The sequence below is a fragment of the Labrus mixtus genome, chromosome 12 (genome assembly GCF_963584025.1).
Source record: "Labrus mixtus chromosome 12, fLabMix1.1, whole genome shotgun sequence".
Taxonomy (NCBI): domain Eukaryota; kingdom Metazoa; phylum Chordata; class Actinopteri; order Labriformes; family Labridae; genus Labrus; species Labrus mixtus.
Window position 1 is genome coordinate 24,859,188 of NC_083623.1, and position 19,030 is coordinate 24,878,217.

The 19,030-nt window shown below is 43.3% G+C and overlaps 2 protein-coding genes across 3 annotated transcripts in view; both read right to left on the reverse strand.

Annotated features, from left to right (window-relative positions):
- Nucleotides 1–12,541, reverse strand: part of dse (dermatan sulfate epimerase) — a 29,923-nt gene extending 17,382 nt beyond the window's left edge. For both annotated transcript variants that reach the window (XM_061051289.1, XM_061051287.1), the window contains exons 1-3: nt 12,346–12,541; nt 6,769–7,239; nt 700–953 (exon numbers count right to left, since the gene is read on the reverse strand). In XM_061051289.1, the coding sequence (XP_060907272.1) occupies nt 700–953; nt 6,769–7,193 (679 nt within the window). In that variant the 5' untranslated portion in view covers nt 7,194–7,239; nt 12,346–12,541. The remainder of the gene's footprint in view (nt 1–699; nt 954–6,768; nt 7,240–12,345) is intronic.
- Nucleotides 12,542–13,991: 1,450 nt separating this feature from the next.
- nt5dc1 (5'-nucleotidase domain containing 1) overlaps nt 13,992–19,030 on the reverse strand; it is a 68,040-nt gene continuing 63,001 nt past the window's right edge. The window contains exon 12 of the mRNA XM_061051366.1: nt 13,992–17,625. Within this exon, the coding sequence (XP_060907349.1) occupies nt 17,513–17,625 (113 nt within the window). The 3' untranslated portion in view covers nt 13,992–17,512. The remainder of the gene's footprint in view (nt 17,626–19,030) is intronic.

Sequence of the window (19,030 nt, forward strand, 5' to 3'; positions counted from 1 at the left end):
AAGAAATTAGTGACTGCGACCTTCTTGCCCATTCTTGATTATGGGGACGTGCTTTATTTGAGTGCGTCATCTAAATGTAGTCGTCTCACCCACCATTGTGAATTGTATTTGAAATCGAACTTGCCTTCTTTGAGTGCACGCAGATACGCACATTAGCTGACCCTAATTTATAAGGCTCTTTTAGGCTTGATTCCTTTATATTTGTGTGCTTTATTGCGGAGAACAAGCAGTCGCTATGCCTTGCGTTCTTGTACTACACTTGTTCTATCTGTTCCTCGGGTAAGGACTGAATCAGGAAAAAGAGCTTTCAGCTTTGCTGCCCCCTCGGCATGGAATACTCTACAGACTGAATTAAAACTACCTGAACTTATTCCACTTGGAGATTTCCGTTCTATCTTGAGGGACAGACAGCGTGAGACCATTGAACAGTGCCTGTGTTTTTAAAATCTTAAATTGTTGTTTTATTGTTGTGTCACAGCTCCCACACTTTTTTTTATTGAAAACACTATGCTGTTAATCTGTACTGTCACTTAATTGTAACTGTTCTTTTGACATGTGCTGCTGACCTCTTGGCCAGGTCACCCTTGTGAAAGAGATCCTGATCTCAATGGGTTCTTTATCTGGTTAAATAAAGGTTAATAAACATCAACATCTTTGTTCCACATAAAAACACACAACACAGACGTGACTCTCTCTCACCTTGTGTCATGAAAACCAGGCTTCCTGTGAGCAGAGCCACACAGTTGGTGGGCTGATGGTTGTGCAGGTACTGGAACCCCCAGCCTCGCACGTACGACTTCTCGTACATGAGGCGCGACGCGTTGCCGATCACCTGCAGGAAGCGCTCCTGTTGGCCCTTGTTCAGGTACTCGTAGAGGAAGTCGTAGGCGGTGGCAAACCCGACCAGAGAGTGCGCCAGAGGAACCTCGTCCCAGGGGGCGTCTTTGACCAACCTGCAGACACAGACAACGACACCGAGCTGAAGAAGAATGCATGGACATATGTGGAGCAGGTGGAGACGTTCAATGGTAAGCAGGTGTGGAAAAAACTCAATCCTGGCAAATCATTTAACACGGACGAGAAGCCTTTCCACTGGAAAAGCTTTTCATTATCTTTAATTATCACGGCTGTAAAAACCTCTAATCACTTTGACAGCAAAACATAAAGGAGCTAAGTAGCATTTTACACCGCACTTACAGCTGCAGCAATAAACAGACGCTATAAAGACACATTCAAAGTGTGGCGTGTGCAAATTCTCTCCGGGGTTAACAGGCGCTCCGATCCGAGATGCTGATTCTGTGAATTTTAGAGTGATCATCATGGTTGTAAAAAAAGAGCCAGAGGTGTTTCATTATCGTTTCGCCCACAATTTAATTGAAGAGAAATGGACTTCAGATGTGGTGATGGAAATCAAATCGCTTTTCTGAACTACCGTTAGTCGAGACAATAAATCATGCTGACGTTTCAATAAAGGCTGTGTTCAAATCTAACAGGGCGACAGATTCTTAAACTAACCTCTAAGTGCAGCTTCCGGTCTTTTTACTGATTTACGGTCTTTTCTTTCCATCCCTTGGTTCTATTTTAACTTATTTTGGTGTGCGAAGGAATAAACGTAAAGTAGAGGCTGCTTTGTAAAGTAAACATCAGTATTATTAACTCATATGTGCACACATAATACACCACCGATGAAGCAGTAGGAGCAACCCTGGGTTAAGTGCCTAAGGACACATCGGCCATGTGGCTGCAGGAAATGGGGATTGAACCCCCGCCCAGTTGAGTCTGTGGGGCCGACAGCAGGTTTTTCTTACATGATAAAACACAGATTTAATGAACTTTTTGAACTAATTGTCACACATTTGGTGACAACTTCTTTAAGGTGAAGTACATAAAAGAAAGTGTTGGTAATAAAGCATGTAATAATGATCGGATGCTGTTCATACATGGTTTCCACATGTTAAGTGGCAGCTGAGGTTTTATGTGTAAACCACGTCCTGTCTGGTCATGTAAAAACATGAAAAACCACATGGATTAAAGAGCTCCTTTACGTTGCACCATAAGGCAACACATACAATGAAACAAATGCTAAGTTCCTGTTGAGGGCTGTACGTCGGGGTCAGCACGCTGCTTTCTGTATGTTTTTTGTTCACAGACTGTTAAAAAACAGAAGGAGCATGCAGCAGTTTGCCACAAAGCAGAGGCTGTCCATCGAGAACATGTTCCTGGAGTTGTCGGAGACATAATTGAAGGTCATGAATACCACAGCTCCCTGGTTCCTGGAGCCGCTCTGCACAAACCCTCAGAGGTTCAGTGACCATAATAAAAGTGCGGCCGCGAAGGAAAACTCAACACGAGTGTTCTGCAGACGTGAAAACACATGCTCGACGGCCTCTCCTTTCTGCACCGTGGCACACACACGCACACACAGGCATCCTGCAAACGGCACTCATTCCATCTAACCGTCTAAAACCCCCCACCCAGGAATGAGCTGCTGGAAAATCCCCCGTCCTGCTACCCAGGGGCCGGAGGCAACACAGCAGTCATGCAGCAAAATAAGAAGGATTAAGCTGCTAGAGCTCCCCCCCCCCTCGCCCTACATGACAGATGAAAGAGAAGGAGGGGTTATACCTGCATGAGTCCCATAGCCGGTCCAAACGTGGACAGGGAAACAGACTGGGCTTTTAATGGCTGAAGTCGTCGGGGGGCACACAAGGACAGCCTCAGTGTCAGGAAGGATCGGTATAAAGAGCGAGCTTTTTGTTAAATAGTTTAATGCTTCCTTGTCGGGCTGCACAATTAATCCCAATTTCATATTTAAAGGCATATGAGCATTTACAATAAACACGCTAGAGATGTCTGCATTGTTTTGCAATAATCAAGCCATGCCTTCTCCCTCGACATGCACACATTCAAAGACACTGTTATGTGCTGCCCTGCTCTCTCTCTCTCTCTCTCTGTGTTTCTCTCCCTTCCTCTACCTGCTGCACACCTGTTCTCTCTCTCTCCTTGATTCTCTCTCCTCCCGCCACCTGCTTCACACCTGAGTGCAATCTGTGCTCAGAGGAGGAGGAGCCAGGTAGGAGAGACTCTAGCATACACACTGTAGGCAGCGATGTGGTGAGCCCACCTTTTGTTCCCCTCTTTACCTTCTTATCTTTTCCCCCCCTATCCAGGTCTTTTTCCTTCCCAAGCATATTGGGGTATTTGGTCTTTTGTTATGACTGTGAGTCATTTGGGAATTAAAGTGTTTGTTAGATTAGATTTGCCTTTCTGGGGCTTTGTGCTGTGTCCCTGCCATCTGGTCGGAGGTACAGGCTTGTACAGGTACAAGACCAACACATACAAATTCTTGTATGTTCCTGTTGCAATGTTCTTAATTTTCCTTAAACCATGACATGAAAGTGAGCACCTACCATCTTCAGAACAACATTTACGGCCACAATTCATAAGAAACTACTTTGAAGCTGTGTTCAGTCCCAAGCTGTCAGGGGCGTGTCCAGAGGGGTGGCCAGGGGGGTCATGGGCCCCCTTGGAAATCTGATTGGCCAACCCAACAATTCTAAACTGTGATTGTCAGGTACAGTGAAGATCTGAACTAATAATCTTGTTTCAGCATCTGTCTTTGTGCTGCAGGTACCCGTCCTTTATTGGTAAACGATGACAGTGTGTGCCGGCAGCTGATTGGACGGTAGCTGGTGCAGCGTGCCTGTGCATTACCGGAGGGAGGCTGAAGGTGCCAGTTTTTAAAAGGGAGCTACGAAAGCTGGAACGCTGAATCAGAAACCGGGATACTAGTATTAATCATGTATAAAAATACAGGGATATGAATTAGCAGGTTTCTCTGTGTGCATGTAAACAACATATCCTGAATAACATCCAAACAGGGATAAGGCTCATAACCAGGATACTCAAGTCCATGGAAACACACTCAAAGTCAGGGACAAATGAGCAGAATATTTGTGCAGATTTTTTAAGCATTGAATACCATGTGAGTTCTAACTTGAAGAAAAAGTCGACGAGTCACAGAGTATACAGTTATCATGTGGGATTCTGTAAATTCATGCAAATGAACAGCAGAAGGTCACCGTGAATCTGCGAGCATGATTTTCTGAGACCTCCAATCCTTTAGTGTGAGAAATAAAAAGCTTTGGAGAACAAAGACTCGGTGAAAGGCTGTAATCCACTTCAGCCACTTTGCACTTCCCAGGCAGAACTAATGTTCATTGAACTTAATCGAATTGTGAGGGAAATGAGGCAGCTCTGTTCACGGGCCGAGGCCTGAGTGACGCTCAGACGTGCTCGACTCTAAAAAGCCTGGGACCAAACCTGAGCTGAATGGATAGATCCAGATGACTTTGTACTTTCCACAGTATCGTGTATAGTACGTTTGCTTTCTTTGTAACTGGTTCCTACAGAATCTGAGTTTCTGTATTGATAGATTGTGCTGTGCCTGGAATTATAACAAAACTGACAAATGTCCATCCCGTTAACTTTGCAATTTGTTCCATCTGAATAGTCAAAAAATAAGTCTGAAGTCTAAAAACGCATTCTCAAAAATAAGTTATGCGTCCAGATGACAATGGTCCAGGTTATCAAACACTTATAAAATATATATAATGAAGACAAGATGGTCACTCAGCTGTAAGTAACTACCTGCTTGACACTCTGGAGAGTGATGATGTTTGTTGTAATCTGTATAGCGCCCTCTACTTATGTAAGTGAACTGCTACAACAATACTCAAATGAAATGCTATTTGACTGGTATATAAATCTAGTAATAACGGCACATATATGTGATCAAATTAGCCGATAGTCACTGGATACGCTAATATCGGCCGATATTATCGGCTGGCCAATTAATCGGTCTGGCTCTAGATGAAATGCCTCCCCTCATGAAGACAGATACCACTTTTTCCAATTCAGGATCTTGGGAGCTGGAGTCGATCACAACTGTCATTGGGTGGGTTACAAGCTGGACTGGTCACCAGCCAATCACAGGGCTGACATATAGAGAACCAGCCACACTCACCTTCACACCTACACCACCGTGTTGCTTATGCAGACACTTAAAGATGATACTTTTATTTGAGACTGTTATGTGATCCGTGGGAACTCTGGTTTAAGAAAGTGGAGTAAATCCCTGTCTGGTCACCTTGACCCTGAGCTTCTTTCTCAGCAGTGGGCGATTCAGTTCACATCTGAACATTTCATTTCCTTTCATCTGAGGGGGGGGGGGGGGGGGGGGGGGAAGGCTCAGCAAACAGCTGCTAAACATATTTCCTGGACCACAGACCTATCGGACCACAATGCATCTCTACCAGAACTCTGCCCACAGAGAAAAACGAGAACCCTCCTGAGATGTGACGGACGATGAAAGCCTCTGAGGGGGAGGATTAACTTTAAGACCAAGATGAAGCACACATAGGGGGGCGGAAACAGAACTCAGGGGACCATCTGTGTAACTCTCCAGAGATTTCAAGAATATAAGAAGAATACAGACAGAGAAAACCTTAAAGGTAAATCCAGGGAGATTCAAACCTGGGCTTTTCTACGGGAAGTATAGATACAGATTCATCCGCCATGACACGGGCTGGAGAGGCTGCAAAATAATCCCTGTGACAAATGTGCAACTCAGAGGATGTGAACTTTCACATCTGGATGTTACATCGCAGAGTCGACTGGGAAAAACAGTCATTTAACCTGGTAGATCACAGGAGTTACTGGTCCACCACTCGTTCAAACAGGGTGTGATCGTAGAGACAGACTGGTGTGATTTTTAAGACTGATACATGTAATGATTTCAAAGCTGACTTCCATTATCTGCCAGTAGAGTCAGTTTTTTTATGTTAATATAGATTTAAATGTGTGTTGGTCACAGAGTTATGTAATGGGTAAGTAAAGTTACTCATAATTTAATTACAGTTAAACGTACAATATGTAGAATTTTATGACAATGTTCACATTCAAATATCTAAATGAATAAAAAAAATGGACTAAACCTTTTGTATGTTACATTTTGTTGTTGAGTACTTGAAACCTGAAATATTTCAAACAGTTATCAAAGCCAGAGAAAACTGTCATTTTATAGCAGCAACAGGACATGTCTTGCCGTGGCATCCGCCATAACAGAGCCACCATGACAGACAAATTGTGTACCGTTGCCGTGGAAACACTGGATGTTACATGAAAGCAGGTCACTGTCTTCTGTGCTGAAAATATACACCTGGGGTAGAAGTAAAAGTATGCTGCTCCTACCACACTGGGAGAGATCGAGAGTACAGGTACAAGTCGTCCAATCAAAGTATCATCATTTTGTGTGATGTCATTTTTTCTCCCTGCGATTGTTTTACGATTATATTTGCAGTAATATGGTATTTATTGTTTTCACGTCTTAACGAGTTGAGAAAAACAGCTGCAGCCTGTCGCCTTGATTCCAGTTTCTGGTTCCTGTTTGAGGATAATTCAATGAATTTAAAGAGAGAAAACGTTTTGACTGAAAGTAATGAGGACTTTTTATTGACTTAAACTGGACTTAAATGTTTTCAGTTGTTGTCCACTAAACTTTGGAGGGTATAAACGACTCACATGTGACTGAAACTAAGAAACATTTCCGTCTAAAGACTAAAATGAATAGGGGCCAAACCTCACATTGTCTACTAGTCGTTCATGATACTATAAATAAGTTTAAAAGCTGTCTGTAAAACAAGCAGCTGCTTCCATCTCTGTTGGTGAAATCAAAAGAAGATTAAAAAAAAGAAACAGAAAATGTACCAACTAGGCTGAGCCGCCATCCTCTCCATGTAGTCCTTGGCGAGGTCGAGGGCCCCGGCGCGGTGCGGGTACAGCAGGCAGAACATGGACAGCACGCCCAGGTTGTTTCCGTACACCTCGTTCCAGCGGGCGCTGAACTCGGCGGGGCTCCAGGGGGGCAGGTACTCCTCCGGGTGCTCCAGCATGGTCTCCCCGGCCTCGCGGATCCTCCTCGCCATGTCCCGGTGGGTCCCCGCGGCGGCGTACTGCAGCTCCTCCACGTCCCCACGACTGAAGTACAGCATGGGGTGACCATCGTAGTTGCCTCCCATGAAGGGGATTCCGCCGCTGGGGTCCACCTCCGCCGCCGCTGCTCCCGGGGCGAGCAGGGGCCACAGCAGACTTATGAAGAAGACTGTGGGTGCCCCGCGGGTGTGGGTTCTCATCGTCTCATCAGAGAGGGGGGACTGAGGCAGAGCCGAAGGAGCTCAGCTGAGAGGGAGAAAAAAAGGGGGAAGAGAAGGATTTGAGAGAGCCAGCCCCCGTATTCTGCACAAAAGCTCTGCATTCCTTGAATAATGAGATACAGCTGTCGTCTGATGATGCACGCTTTCCACACAGGCGACGACTTTACGCTCCTGTCTGATCTACAACGATGCATTGTTATACACACTTATATCCACATGTTACATAACCTTTCCCTCCCTCAGATTTATTCCTGAGCTGCTCATGTCAGACCAGTCGCTCCACCCCGCGCGCTCCCAGCTGGTCAGACGAGGCCTGGAGGTCATAAATGAGCCGTTACTGCAGTAACACTACTCCGGTCTAGTGAAACCACCTCTAAACCTAAACTGCTGGGTCCTCACACAGAGAGCTGTGCCCCCGAACATGAGAGTAAATTCCATGACCTTAGAGGAGCTTTTTTGGCAGAGGCCGTGTGGAAAAGCCTTTGGTGGTGATTTAAACGGCGTCTAGACAAGAGTCCATTCTGAGGCGCTGAGCAGTCAGGGGGCGTGCATGTTTGCTGTGTAGTGCTTGATGAAAAGGGAAAGTTCAAGTTGGTGCACAAAAAGGGAGGCCGAATCAGAATACATTCGGACTTTGACCTCACGAGGAGTCACATGACTCTGAGGTGAGCGCGAGACTTTTAGCCTGGATATAACCAACGAGACAACTGTGAGTTAATTCACCACACTAACGTTACAGCAGCGTCACAGAGAGTAGATTTAGACAGAACTGAAACCTACTCGCTCTGGGTTATTTTCTAGCGGTGTGCGGTCTGCTCCAGTGTTATTGACGTCACAGTTTAGTCTAGGTGGGTCAATGTGACCCTGATAATGATAATGTCTTTTAGGATATATGTGATGCCTTTAGAAAAGTTCTGCAGATGTGATTGAGCAAGACACGAGAACAGAAGTGTGATGCTGAATCATGTCTCCTCATGAGTATTCATCTTATGTATAAACTTTCATCAACGTAAGCCATCTGAGTCAACTGAGTCTTATTGTGTGGAGTCAAGTCTTAGTAATTTCCACGACACTGACAACTCAAAGCTCTTTTACACCGCAGGTCAAACCTACACATTCACACACTGATGGTAGAGGCTGCTACTTAAAGTGACCGTCATAAGTAACTAATCCATTCATACATTCACACTAAGTGCCTTGCCAAAAGACATATCAGACATGTGGCTGCAGGAGTTGGGGATTGAACCCCTGACCTTCCGGTTAAGAGACAACAGACTCTACCGCTGAGCCACAGCAAGCCCGCCAGTCAGTTAGATGAATCATTAATATTTGTCAATTGTTTTGCTCAAACTGCAGAGCAGCTATACCAATCAGGCCACCACCACTAGTCAGAGCTGAAGCCATAGACTGGCTGTAGCTCCGGCTGATGGTCCTGGTCTCCTCGCTCCACTATCTCGATGTAAACAAGCACAATGATCAGATCTCCTAAAAGAAGAACATTTTGAAACTAGAAAATGAAGATGAAGACGAAAGTAGGCTGTGTGAGGGTTAAACTGGCATCTCAACAGGAGAAAACGTTGGCTAACTGTTGGCTGTGGATCAGTGGTAGAGTTGGTCTTCTCTTAACCGGAAGGTCAAGTGTTCGATCCCCAGCTCCTGCAGCCACATGTTGATGTGTCCTTGGGCAAGACACTTAACCCCGAGATGCTCCCACTGCTTCTTCAGCGGTGTGTGAATGTGTATGAATGGATGAGTTAATAATGATGGTCTCTTTACTCAGCAGCCTCTACCATCAGTGTGTGAATGTGTAGGTGTGATCTGCAGTGTAAAAGCACTTTGAGTAGTCAGAAGACTAGAAAAGAAATGATTTGTTGTTCCATGTTTACATCAAAGTCAACGCTGACATAACATTTATTAAAACCTTACGTTTCCCTTGTTTTTGTCAGACCTTAAGAGCCGAGACGTGACTACGGTTTTAAAGAAAGAAAAACTGATCAAATATGTTTTGGCACATCAGACCAGGAAAAAAAAACTAAACTGCAATGGATGCATCTCTATTAAAACCTGTTTCCTACTCAATATAGTAGGGCTGGGCGATATATCGAGTTTTTAAGATGTATCGATATATTTTCACACAATAGAAATGGATTAAAATAACATTATGTCCTCTGCTGCCAGTTCAACTATTTCTCATCTCACTGTCTGACCCTCTTCACCCTGCTCCCCTCTCTCTCTCTCTCTCTCTCTCTTTCTGAGCCAAACTACTAAAAAACTAATGAAAAACAAAACAAACAGCTGTTTATTTTGTAACGCAGAAAATTAACATATTTTTTTAAATTTAATTGTATTTAAGGAATATTTTTATTTTACAATATTACTTTTTTAATTTCACTATCAGGTAGATTATTTTTAATGTACATGTTGATCTTGTGCACCTGACTGTTAATAAAAGACATATTGATAAATATCGAGTTCATTCAGCTAAACGATATCGAGATACGTATCGTATGAGTTCTGGTCCATGTCGCCTGGCCCTACAATATATTCACATTTAAGCAGTTACAGTCGAGCTTTCACTTACAATTACTTTCATAAATACTTGATCAATTGTTTCGGCTTTTAAACGTCACAAAAAAGTAAAATAAAATCTCTATGCCTGTTTTTGTTTTACAAAAGGTTCAGGTGACACCTTCAAATGCTGTGTTGCTGCACATTTTGATAAATAAAGGCAGCTCTCTTTAGAGGCCCTGATGCCTTTAGTGATGATTAATTAACAGATCAAACATGATGTAAGAAATCTTTAAACTGAGTGACTGTGTGAACTTTTCCATCACTATTTTAAAGGCTCTTTGAGGAGTCTTGATGTGCTGGACAGAGAGCATCACGGTGCACTGAGGTTTATAACAAACTGTGGCTTTCTAAAGTCAACCGGACTGCTTTAAGTACACGCTCGCTCGTCCCAGAGGCTGTGGGTTAGAATCCGACTGCCGCCCTTTGCTGCATGTCATCCCCCCACTCTCTCCTCCCAACATGTCCAGTCTCTCTGTTCTAATGAAAGCAAAAAGGCCCAAATGTTTCTTTAAGTACAGGACAGCTCGGACGTCAGTATATCATCATTAACAAAGTATAAGGAACGATAAGATACTCTCTTATGATTCTGAAGGATGGATTCCACCAAAGATCACAAACAAGCCGTTTGTTCCTCCCAAAGTTAGAGCTGAGGGAGACGTGGAAGAAAGCTTTCAGGGTTTCTGCACCTTTTCATTTGTGCACAACTGCACAACGTACCCTGAATGCTTTTAAATCCTCAGTGAAGAGTCTTGAATCCAAACTTTCTAAACAGTTTTAGCTGATGATGTTCATATGTAACGGGTACTGTGTGAGTTTGAGTGTTTTTGGTGTTGAAACTGTGTTGCTGCTGTTCTTGGCCTGATCTCTCTTTAAAAAAGAGACTAACCTGCATAAATAAAGGTTAAATATATATTATTTTTTAAGTAATTATAGCCCGCCTCTTAATGACGCCTGTCCCAAATAAATGCAGGGTCATTGTATAGACTGAAGTAAATATAAGTTTTACTGTAATTGTCGAAGTACCTGGTGAATATTTTTCTGTTCATCAAACTGAGACAAGTGAAGTGAAGCTCTTAAATCTCCACTAATCAGAATCTGTTCACTGAGTATGTTTTTCAATTAATATTAATTTGTTTGGGCTCCTTATACCTTTATTTTAGAGACAGGACAGTGGATAGAGTCACTGGAGAGAGAGAGAGAGAGAGAGAGAGAGAGAGAGAGAGAGAGAGAGAGAGTATGACGAGCAGGAAAGGAGCCACTGGTTGGATTTGAACCCGGGCTGCCCGCTCTCAAGGACTATAGCCTCCGTACATGGGGCGCACTCACTAACCGTTAGGATATACCGGCTCCCCATTTGTTATCAATTGTTCATTATAATGGTGTTTATATTAAGTGTTCTTGATAACCCCTCAGACTCTTTAATGTGACATGTGGTCCTTTAAATCAATGACATTCACTTCAACTTCATGCAGTATAACAACACAATCACATTTCTGTGCAGACTTCTTATCTTTAATGTGTTATTTGTTTTCATTCTCCAAGGGAAATATTGAGAAAGTAACAAACAACTTTACTAATATAAGAATATAGCCTACATTTTAAGCTTACTTCAGGGCTCAGCAGCTAACGCAGACTTTCCCAACCTATGGTCACATAGAATTCAAATGGGGTCCCCTGAAATGTCTAATCATCAATCAAAGTAAAATATAGGCTTAAATTAAGCTACAAGAAGTTTTCCAGTTCAGCTACTGTGGGCTAAAAGCTAACAAACTTGCAGTATCATTAAACTTCCAGCTTTATAAATACACTCTCACCTGGCTGTACACATCAACACTGAGACAAAATAAAATCCTCCCTATGTGCGCAACTCTCATCCCGGCTTCTCTGTCCACAATAAGTTACCTGCAGTATCCTTAAAGTCTTCTAAAATAAATGATTACTTGCATTCGGTATAAGGAAACTATCACATGGTTGATAAAATAATCGTTTTAGTAAAAAGCTGGATGTGTTTTTGGATGTTTGGGCTCCCCGGAGTTTTGTGAAGTCAAAGTGGGGGTCAGAAGAGCCAATAAAGGTCGGGGACCAGTAATGACTTCCACGTTCAGAGGGAGCCAAGCGCAGTGATTCATATCTGTCACTCTATTTTCCACAGCTGTACGAAGGTAAAAGAGCAGATGGTTCATTTAAAACAAAGACAAAGTGACGTGGAGTCACCCCTTTACAAAGCCTTTGTCCTGCGCTGCCTCCTCCGCGTTAGAAGAAAACCCTTAAAAAGCCACTTTAACAAACTTTAAATATGTCTCCTTAATGCTTCGGGTTCATCACTAAACATCTCCTAGCTGCGGTAGGTCTAGTCTAGTCTACCCCCCCCCCCCCCCCCCCTCTCCACTTCTCACCAAAGTGAAGTTTCACAGCCACACAGGTCATTATCGATGGTATTGATAATCCAAAAATCTGCGCACAGAGGTAGCCTTGTTCCCGAAGAAGTCGAGCCCTGAAAACTCTTTGGAAAGAGTGAAGGAGGAGGGGGGTAAATATAAAATGCGTAAAGGGTCCGTACCTGTCAGAAGCTCTGCTCACAGATCCGTGTCCCCGTCGTCTCCACGCTCATTTCTTTCTCGTCACAGCAGCAGAGATTTCCAGAGTGGTGATCAATGTGATTGAAAAGTTTTGTTTTAGGGGAGAAAGAGAGAGAGAGAGGGGAAAGAGAGAGAGAGAGCGGAGGGAAGGAATGTGTGCGCGCAGAGGGAGCGTCATGCTGGCGGATGAGGAGGGGCAGCGAGGAGGAGGAGGAGGTGGAGGGGGGGCTTAAAGGGGAACTAATGAACCCATGTGTCCGCCCTCTCTCCACTCACTGAGGTAACAGGTAGGAGGTGAAAGTTACAATCTACAGTCACATGACTTTAATATCCCTCCACAGTCAAAGAACTATCCCCCCCCCCCCCCCCCCCTTTATTTAAGTTTTAATTTTTATTCCTTTATTTCAGAAACAGTACAGTCAGTGGCAATTCTAGAGTCAGGGCCCAAAGCACAAATACATCGGGGCCCCTCCAACCAGCGTTCATCATCATTATGTCAGTGCCCTTTCGTTTTTCACTCTCACACAGATAACTCCTCTGCACTCTGTTTAATTTCATTGACAAACTTTGGTTTTCATAGCAAAAATGCATGCAATGTTTAGCAGGGTATGGAGAGGCAGTGCTGACAGATGTTGCCCCCCTTAGGAAGGTTTCCTACAGTCATTGCAAAAAGTGCACATTTTGAGAAACAGCAGGTGTATAGGGCGCACTCACACTAGGTGAAGTTGTCCGTACGGTGCTGAAGCACGATTGCCCCCCCTCCTCATTCCCCCGCTGACCTGCACTCACACTGCTCCAGGACTAACCGGGCCTGAGCACGGTTCATAATGTCAAAATACAACACATGAATGGTTTTTCGTGATCATGAAGCGTGCTTAGTTGACAAGACAGGCGGACACGAAAAAAAAAAAGAAGTAAAAAGGGAGACGTGTGGTCGAGTCGGAACATGACAGCTACTTTACTGACTTTATGTCTTATATTGAGTCATGTTAGTCAGATACAGACAGAACACTCCGGGATTTCTCCATAATGAAGGCTGTCCACGTTGTGTACTGAGCTTGAGCACAGATAGGAGCGTTCACACTAGTCAGTCGAAGTGGACTTTAGGTGTAACGGGTGCTTAGGCACGGTACGGATTGAGGATTACCTGCCTTGCATGTTGATAAGCAGCGCCTCTCAATACAATAGATATAGTCAGAAATCTGGGAGAGAGAGAGTGAGAAATTACATGCAGCACGCTCAGAGGCGTCCGTACATAGGGTGGGCAAACTAGCCACCAGGCTAAAGGCACCGCTGCAAAGTGTGTAGCCAGCTGAATATATAGCTGACTACTTGTTGATACAACTGTAAGCACACGTGTTAGTGTTTTCTCTTTTATAAACAGGGGGGGTGCCAAGTGGGATTTTGTTAATTTGTCTGTGTTTGTACTTGATATTCTCCAGAACATGTTCTGAACTCATAGAGAGACGTGTGAAAAAGCTTCATCCGACTTAGAAAATGAATCCCTTGAGGAGGTGTTTTCTTCAACCCCCCTTAGGGCTTCCGTAGATTTCCCAGTGTGTTGAAAGTGCAAAACCTTCAGTTTGATTCTGCTTTCAAAGAACTCAAAGAAAGAGAGAGAGACTCGTTCATAAGAAAACTGTAGAACATTTTATTCATAGACAGTACTTCAACACTGGAACACAGAATTGAACTTTCCCTGTGTTTTTTTAAGGAAACTATGACCACAAATGCTTCCAACATAAGGCAAATGTGCATGTCAGATGTTCCATGTCAGATGAGAAAAGAAGAGTACAATCACAACAGCTGTATGCATAAAAACACCTGCACACACAGCACGAGTCAGACCTCACGTTGGATGACCAATCCCACATACATGCTTATCGCAGTATTCTCTGTTTATCTGTGGGATGATGGTCATCGTAAAGGAACACTTTGACGTTTGGCAAATCCACTCGTTTGTCGCCGGAGAAAAAGGCTGATGTCAGACTCACCTAGCGTGGTTAGCGTCGTGTTAGCTCTGGGAGGTTTAGCCTCACTCAGGACTAAGAATGAAAAGTAAGGAACCATCAAGCAAACTAGCCGCTCTAAAAGTTGTTTTTGTATCTTATATTTAGTATTTGTAATTCTTTCAGCTAAAACATTTTAAGAGCATAGAAAGAGTTAAATATAACAAACACCAATTAGGCGCTGTGACTATTCATAGTTTCCCATGACATGCCAGATGTGTTCTGTCGGCGCCACAGTTTTGCTCCAGTGGACGGAGCGCTCCCTGCCCCAAAGGGTCAGTTTCTGGAAAAACTCTACATGTTACACCTTTAAAGGGAGCTACGGTGCTCATTTCTGTGATAAAAAGACAGTTTTTAAAATGAAATGGTTTGTAGTTAAGATGCAGCCCATGAGCTAAATGGACTAGTGGAGTCCTCAGTCTAACATTCCCAGTAAGGAGCCATCATCTTGGTGGCCATTCTTCGTTTTAAGACAATCGATCCATTAGTATTATGCATCTAGAAATTGAAATTTTGGTGCTGAGGCTAGCATTAGCATTAGCTGTGGTTCATTCCTATAGTGCTCAGCTCGGCCATAAAAACGTCCCAGATTCACAGAGTAGCCACACATTAATCTGGTGTGATGTGGCAGCAGCAACAAACGTGCTCGGATTTATCCAAAATGTAGTGTTCCTTAAATATTATGGCACAACCTGTCAATGCACACCGACCAAATAACCATTCAGAAGTCGGTTAAAGCAGATCTCAGTCTGGTACTGCATCGTGAATGAACGCACATTTTTACACAATCACTCAAACAGCACATGTCACTGTTGCACCGAAAGAAATAATACAGAGAACACCTAGCATAGTCTTCTTCATCCATTATTATTATTATTATTATTATTATTAAGTGTTTCCCAAAGTAGTGTTTTTTTTTTCAGACAGCAAACACAAAGTACAACATCGTGCCAGTTCTTTAGCAACAATGACCTGAAGATCGACCACCTCCACGAAACAGACACGAGGGGAACATTAGACCTCAGAGGACTTTCAGCTCTTTAAACATGTGCTCTGTTTATTTTAAATCATTTTTATGGATCTAAAGGACTGAGAGGTATAAAAAGGTTTGAAGTTGGTTGGCAGCCTGAAAACTAGAGCCCGACCGATGAATCGGCCAGCCGATAATATCGGCCGATATTAGCATATCAAGTGACTATCGGTATCGGCTCATTTTACTCGATTACTCGTCATATTACTCGATTTATTCACCAGTCAAATAGCATTTCATTTGAGTATCATTGTTTATTACTAGCAATTGTCTTTCACCAGCAGAGGGCGCTATATGGATCACGACCATCATCACTCTCCAGAGTGTCAGGCAGTGATGAACGTTCATGCACAGTTACTTTCCAGTCGAGTGACCATCTTGTTGTCATTCTTTTCCACAAGAGTTTGATAACTGCATTTCAGGTATCAACATAAATTTGTATATATATCTATACATATATATATATAGATATATATATGTATGTTCTCTACAGATCGAAGATAGATCTAAGAAATCAGTGCAGATATCACAAACCACTGCACCGACAAGAACAGCTGTTGCCAAAACCTCAGACCATCAGCCAATATATCAGTATCAGATTATTTCTCTCCCTAAGATTGGTATCGGCCCCATTAATCACATATTGGTCGGGCCCGACTTAAAACAGGTTGTAACAGCTGCAACATGAACGTAGCTTGGGGGCTTGTTTTAATCACTGACAGGCTCAAAGTGTTCTTACATGTGTCTGGTGAAATGACAAAAAAGGATACCCTAAGAGAGAGATCCTTTTGTTAAGGGGATAAAGTCGTTTAAACAAGGAACAGCAGCTTTGTCATTTTACCTTTAAATTACATTTAACGGTCAACTCCTGCACGCTGTCCTATTGGAAATGTTTCGGTACCAGACCTTCATCAGGCAAACAGTTTGTTAAAATAGGCAAGACAGTAAAGGAAGCATCAGTGGCTTTGTCAATCATCACTTATAGGCCTACATGTGTGGTGGTGACTGTGTCTGCAGAGACTCTGACCTCTGACTGGATTTTACTGTTTTAGTTTGTTCTGGTTGACTCAGGACGTTTCTGGACTGGGAGCTGGGGTGTTTCCTCCAGCCAATGACAGCACACAGGTGAATTCAGCAGTAGATAAAGCTCGTTCCAAAACAAGGATGAACCTTGTGTTAGCTCCGTGTCTGCGAAAGCCAACAAGGTTTCCTTTCTGTTGGACGACAGCTGCCAAACCGTTGCTTGCAGTGTAGGTACAAGCAGTAACGCACCACGTGCTGCAGGGAGGGTGTGTTTCTGGAGGTAATGAGCCCAGGAGGAGGGGTCCAGTTTGAATGTTTTGTTTACAAGCTACAGACTCCACCTTTAAGAAACAGTTTGCCTGATGAAGGTCTGGGACTAAAGCCTCTGTACACAGGGCGCACAACAAAACCGCTAGGCTCTCAGCGCCCCAAGTGGGCATATCAGAATCTTTTCCCTTAAAGAATATGTGACAGCCGTTACAGCCTTCCTCAAGGATTTGAGCTTCTGAACACAGGTCTAAAATACTGGACTGTCACTTTGAACCTCACATGAAGGTCACCGTAAAGTAAACAGTAAAAAAAGAAGACTTTAAGATGAGAGTGTGATACAGAAAAATACAGACACAATGATACCACAGGGACCTTCAGGGACAAACACACTGTGGCCTTCTGGGTAAGTTTGTGAGGTAATCCCTTCAGGGGTCAAAGAAATGTTCACTCTATTAGAAGGGCCATTGAAATAATTAAGAGGCCTCACACATGAAACAATAAATCACTACATTTCCTATTATTACTGTTTGAACACACACACACACACACTTCCACACACACTTGTTGTATTTCCACGTGTACGGTACACTGACTAAACCACGAAACAACGTTCAGATGTAGGCATTATGACAGAGAGATACTGTGGCGTACATTCACATGGTTTTATCTGAACGGGTGACGAGTGGACGCTTCCTGTGCTCCACGGATGGCGGGCGGGGTCAGGTGACAAACTACAGGCAAAGATGGAGGCACATTCCTCTCCTGAGGCAGAGGGGTAAGGGAGGACTTTCTACTTTATTTGTATTATTATTATTTTTACGACAGGCTCTCGCACCTCTTCAGCAGAGAATCGGGGGGCCGGGGGTAGTAGCCGGTGGTGCAGGGCTTGTTGGGAGAAAACCTGGGGAACTTGTAATCCAGAGGGAGATCTGAAGAGAGTCAAAGAATCAAACAGGGAAAGCTGAAATGAAAGTTATCCAGAACATGTGCAGGCCATGTGAACTTTAGACTCACTGCAGCCACAGAAAAGAAAGAAGCATTTTATCATCTTTATCTTGTAAAAGTGTGCCGCAGCGACTGTATTTCTTAAAGAAGGTGAACAGGTTTAAGATGTGCAATCATGTCTTAATGACTTTGTTTGATCTGTGTTTTATGGAGCAGATTGTTGAGGTCGCAACCCCCAAAAATGTGGGTGCCAGAGACTGAAGACCCCCACTGTCCCTGGAGGTGGTTAAAGGAAGAATGTGCGATATTTTAAACATAAATATATCAGAAATCCACTATAAACTGTGTAAATGTCTCTCTGAGTCATGACTGTCTACAATGAGTGAGAAGCTTGAGTCCCTCCAGCTGTGTTGTTGTCAGAGCTGTGTTTACATGGACGGGACGGCCTTGTGTATAAAAGCTGTTTTAGTCAAGGACTAGAGAAAAGAAGTCACTGCTTGATTGGACGTAAGCGTGTTTAGATCACGGTCATTCTGTGTCAATTCATGCGCAAAGTGAAGCTACTAGCTAACTAAAGAGCGCTAACATTAGCCTGCTAACACAACAATGCAGGACACAGGCAATCATCTCAAGCAAAGGACAATTTTGTCTTGTCTTGCGAATACGAGTGGAGAGGGTATGGAGGTGTGTTTCTGGAGGAGAGTGGAGGATTCAGAATAGCAGAGGTGTGGCCAAACAGCAGTTTGTTTTGGTTTCATGCTGGTGCTCAAGGGCGACACCTACTGGATCAAAAAGTCGCACATTCTTCCTTTAAGGTACACAACGTAATATAACACAAAAGAATACAACAGAAGTTATTCTGACTTGCAATGTATTAGTTCAAGGATAATCACAAAGTTAAAGGTGATCAGGTAGGTGAGGGGCAATTCAAAACAGCAGGAAGAAGAAGAAGACGATATGCCTGCACACTCGCTGAATGCCACAACAACTTCATTTAATCACAATGTTATGACCAGAGGTAGGCTGACGGGCACTGTGATGGAAGGTGTGGTGAAACATTCAGAAACACCCAGAGGTGAAACACATCTATTGAAATACTCTGACTCTCCAAAAAAAAAAACTAAAAGATGATTTTTATGGATCATCAAGTTGCTGTGGCATTTCAAAATTGAGCATGCAAAATAAGATTAGGGCCCAAATATAACAACAGTTGATTCTACATTTGATTTTATAAATCATTTATCATCATTACCCTCTGAAAATGTTTGGAAAAGTATTTCATCATTCTTCTTCTCTGGAGACTTTTTGTATTTTGAAGTTTAAAGCAATAATATGTAGGGATTTGGTTTGGTGCACTTTGGCGCCCACCGAAGGTCTCTGAGTGAAACT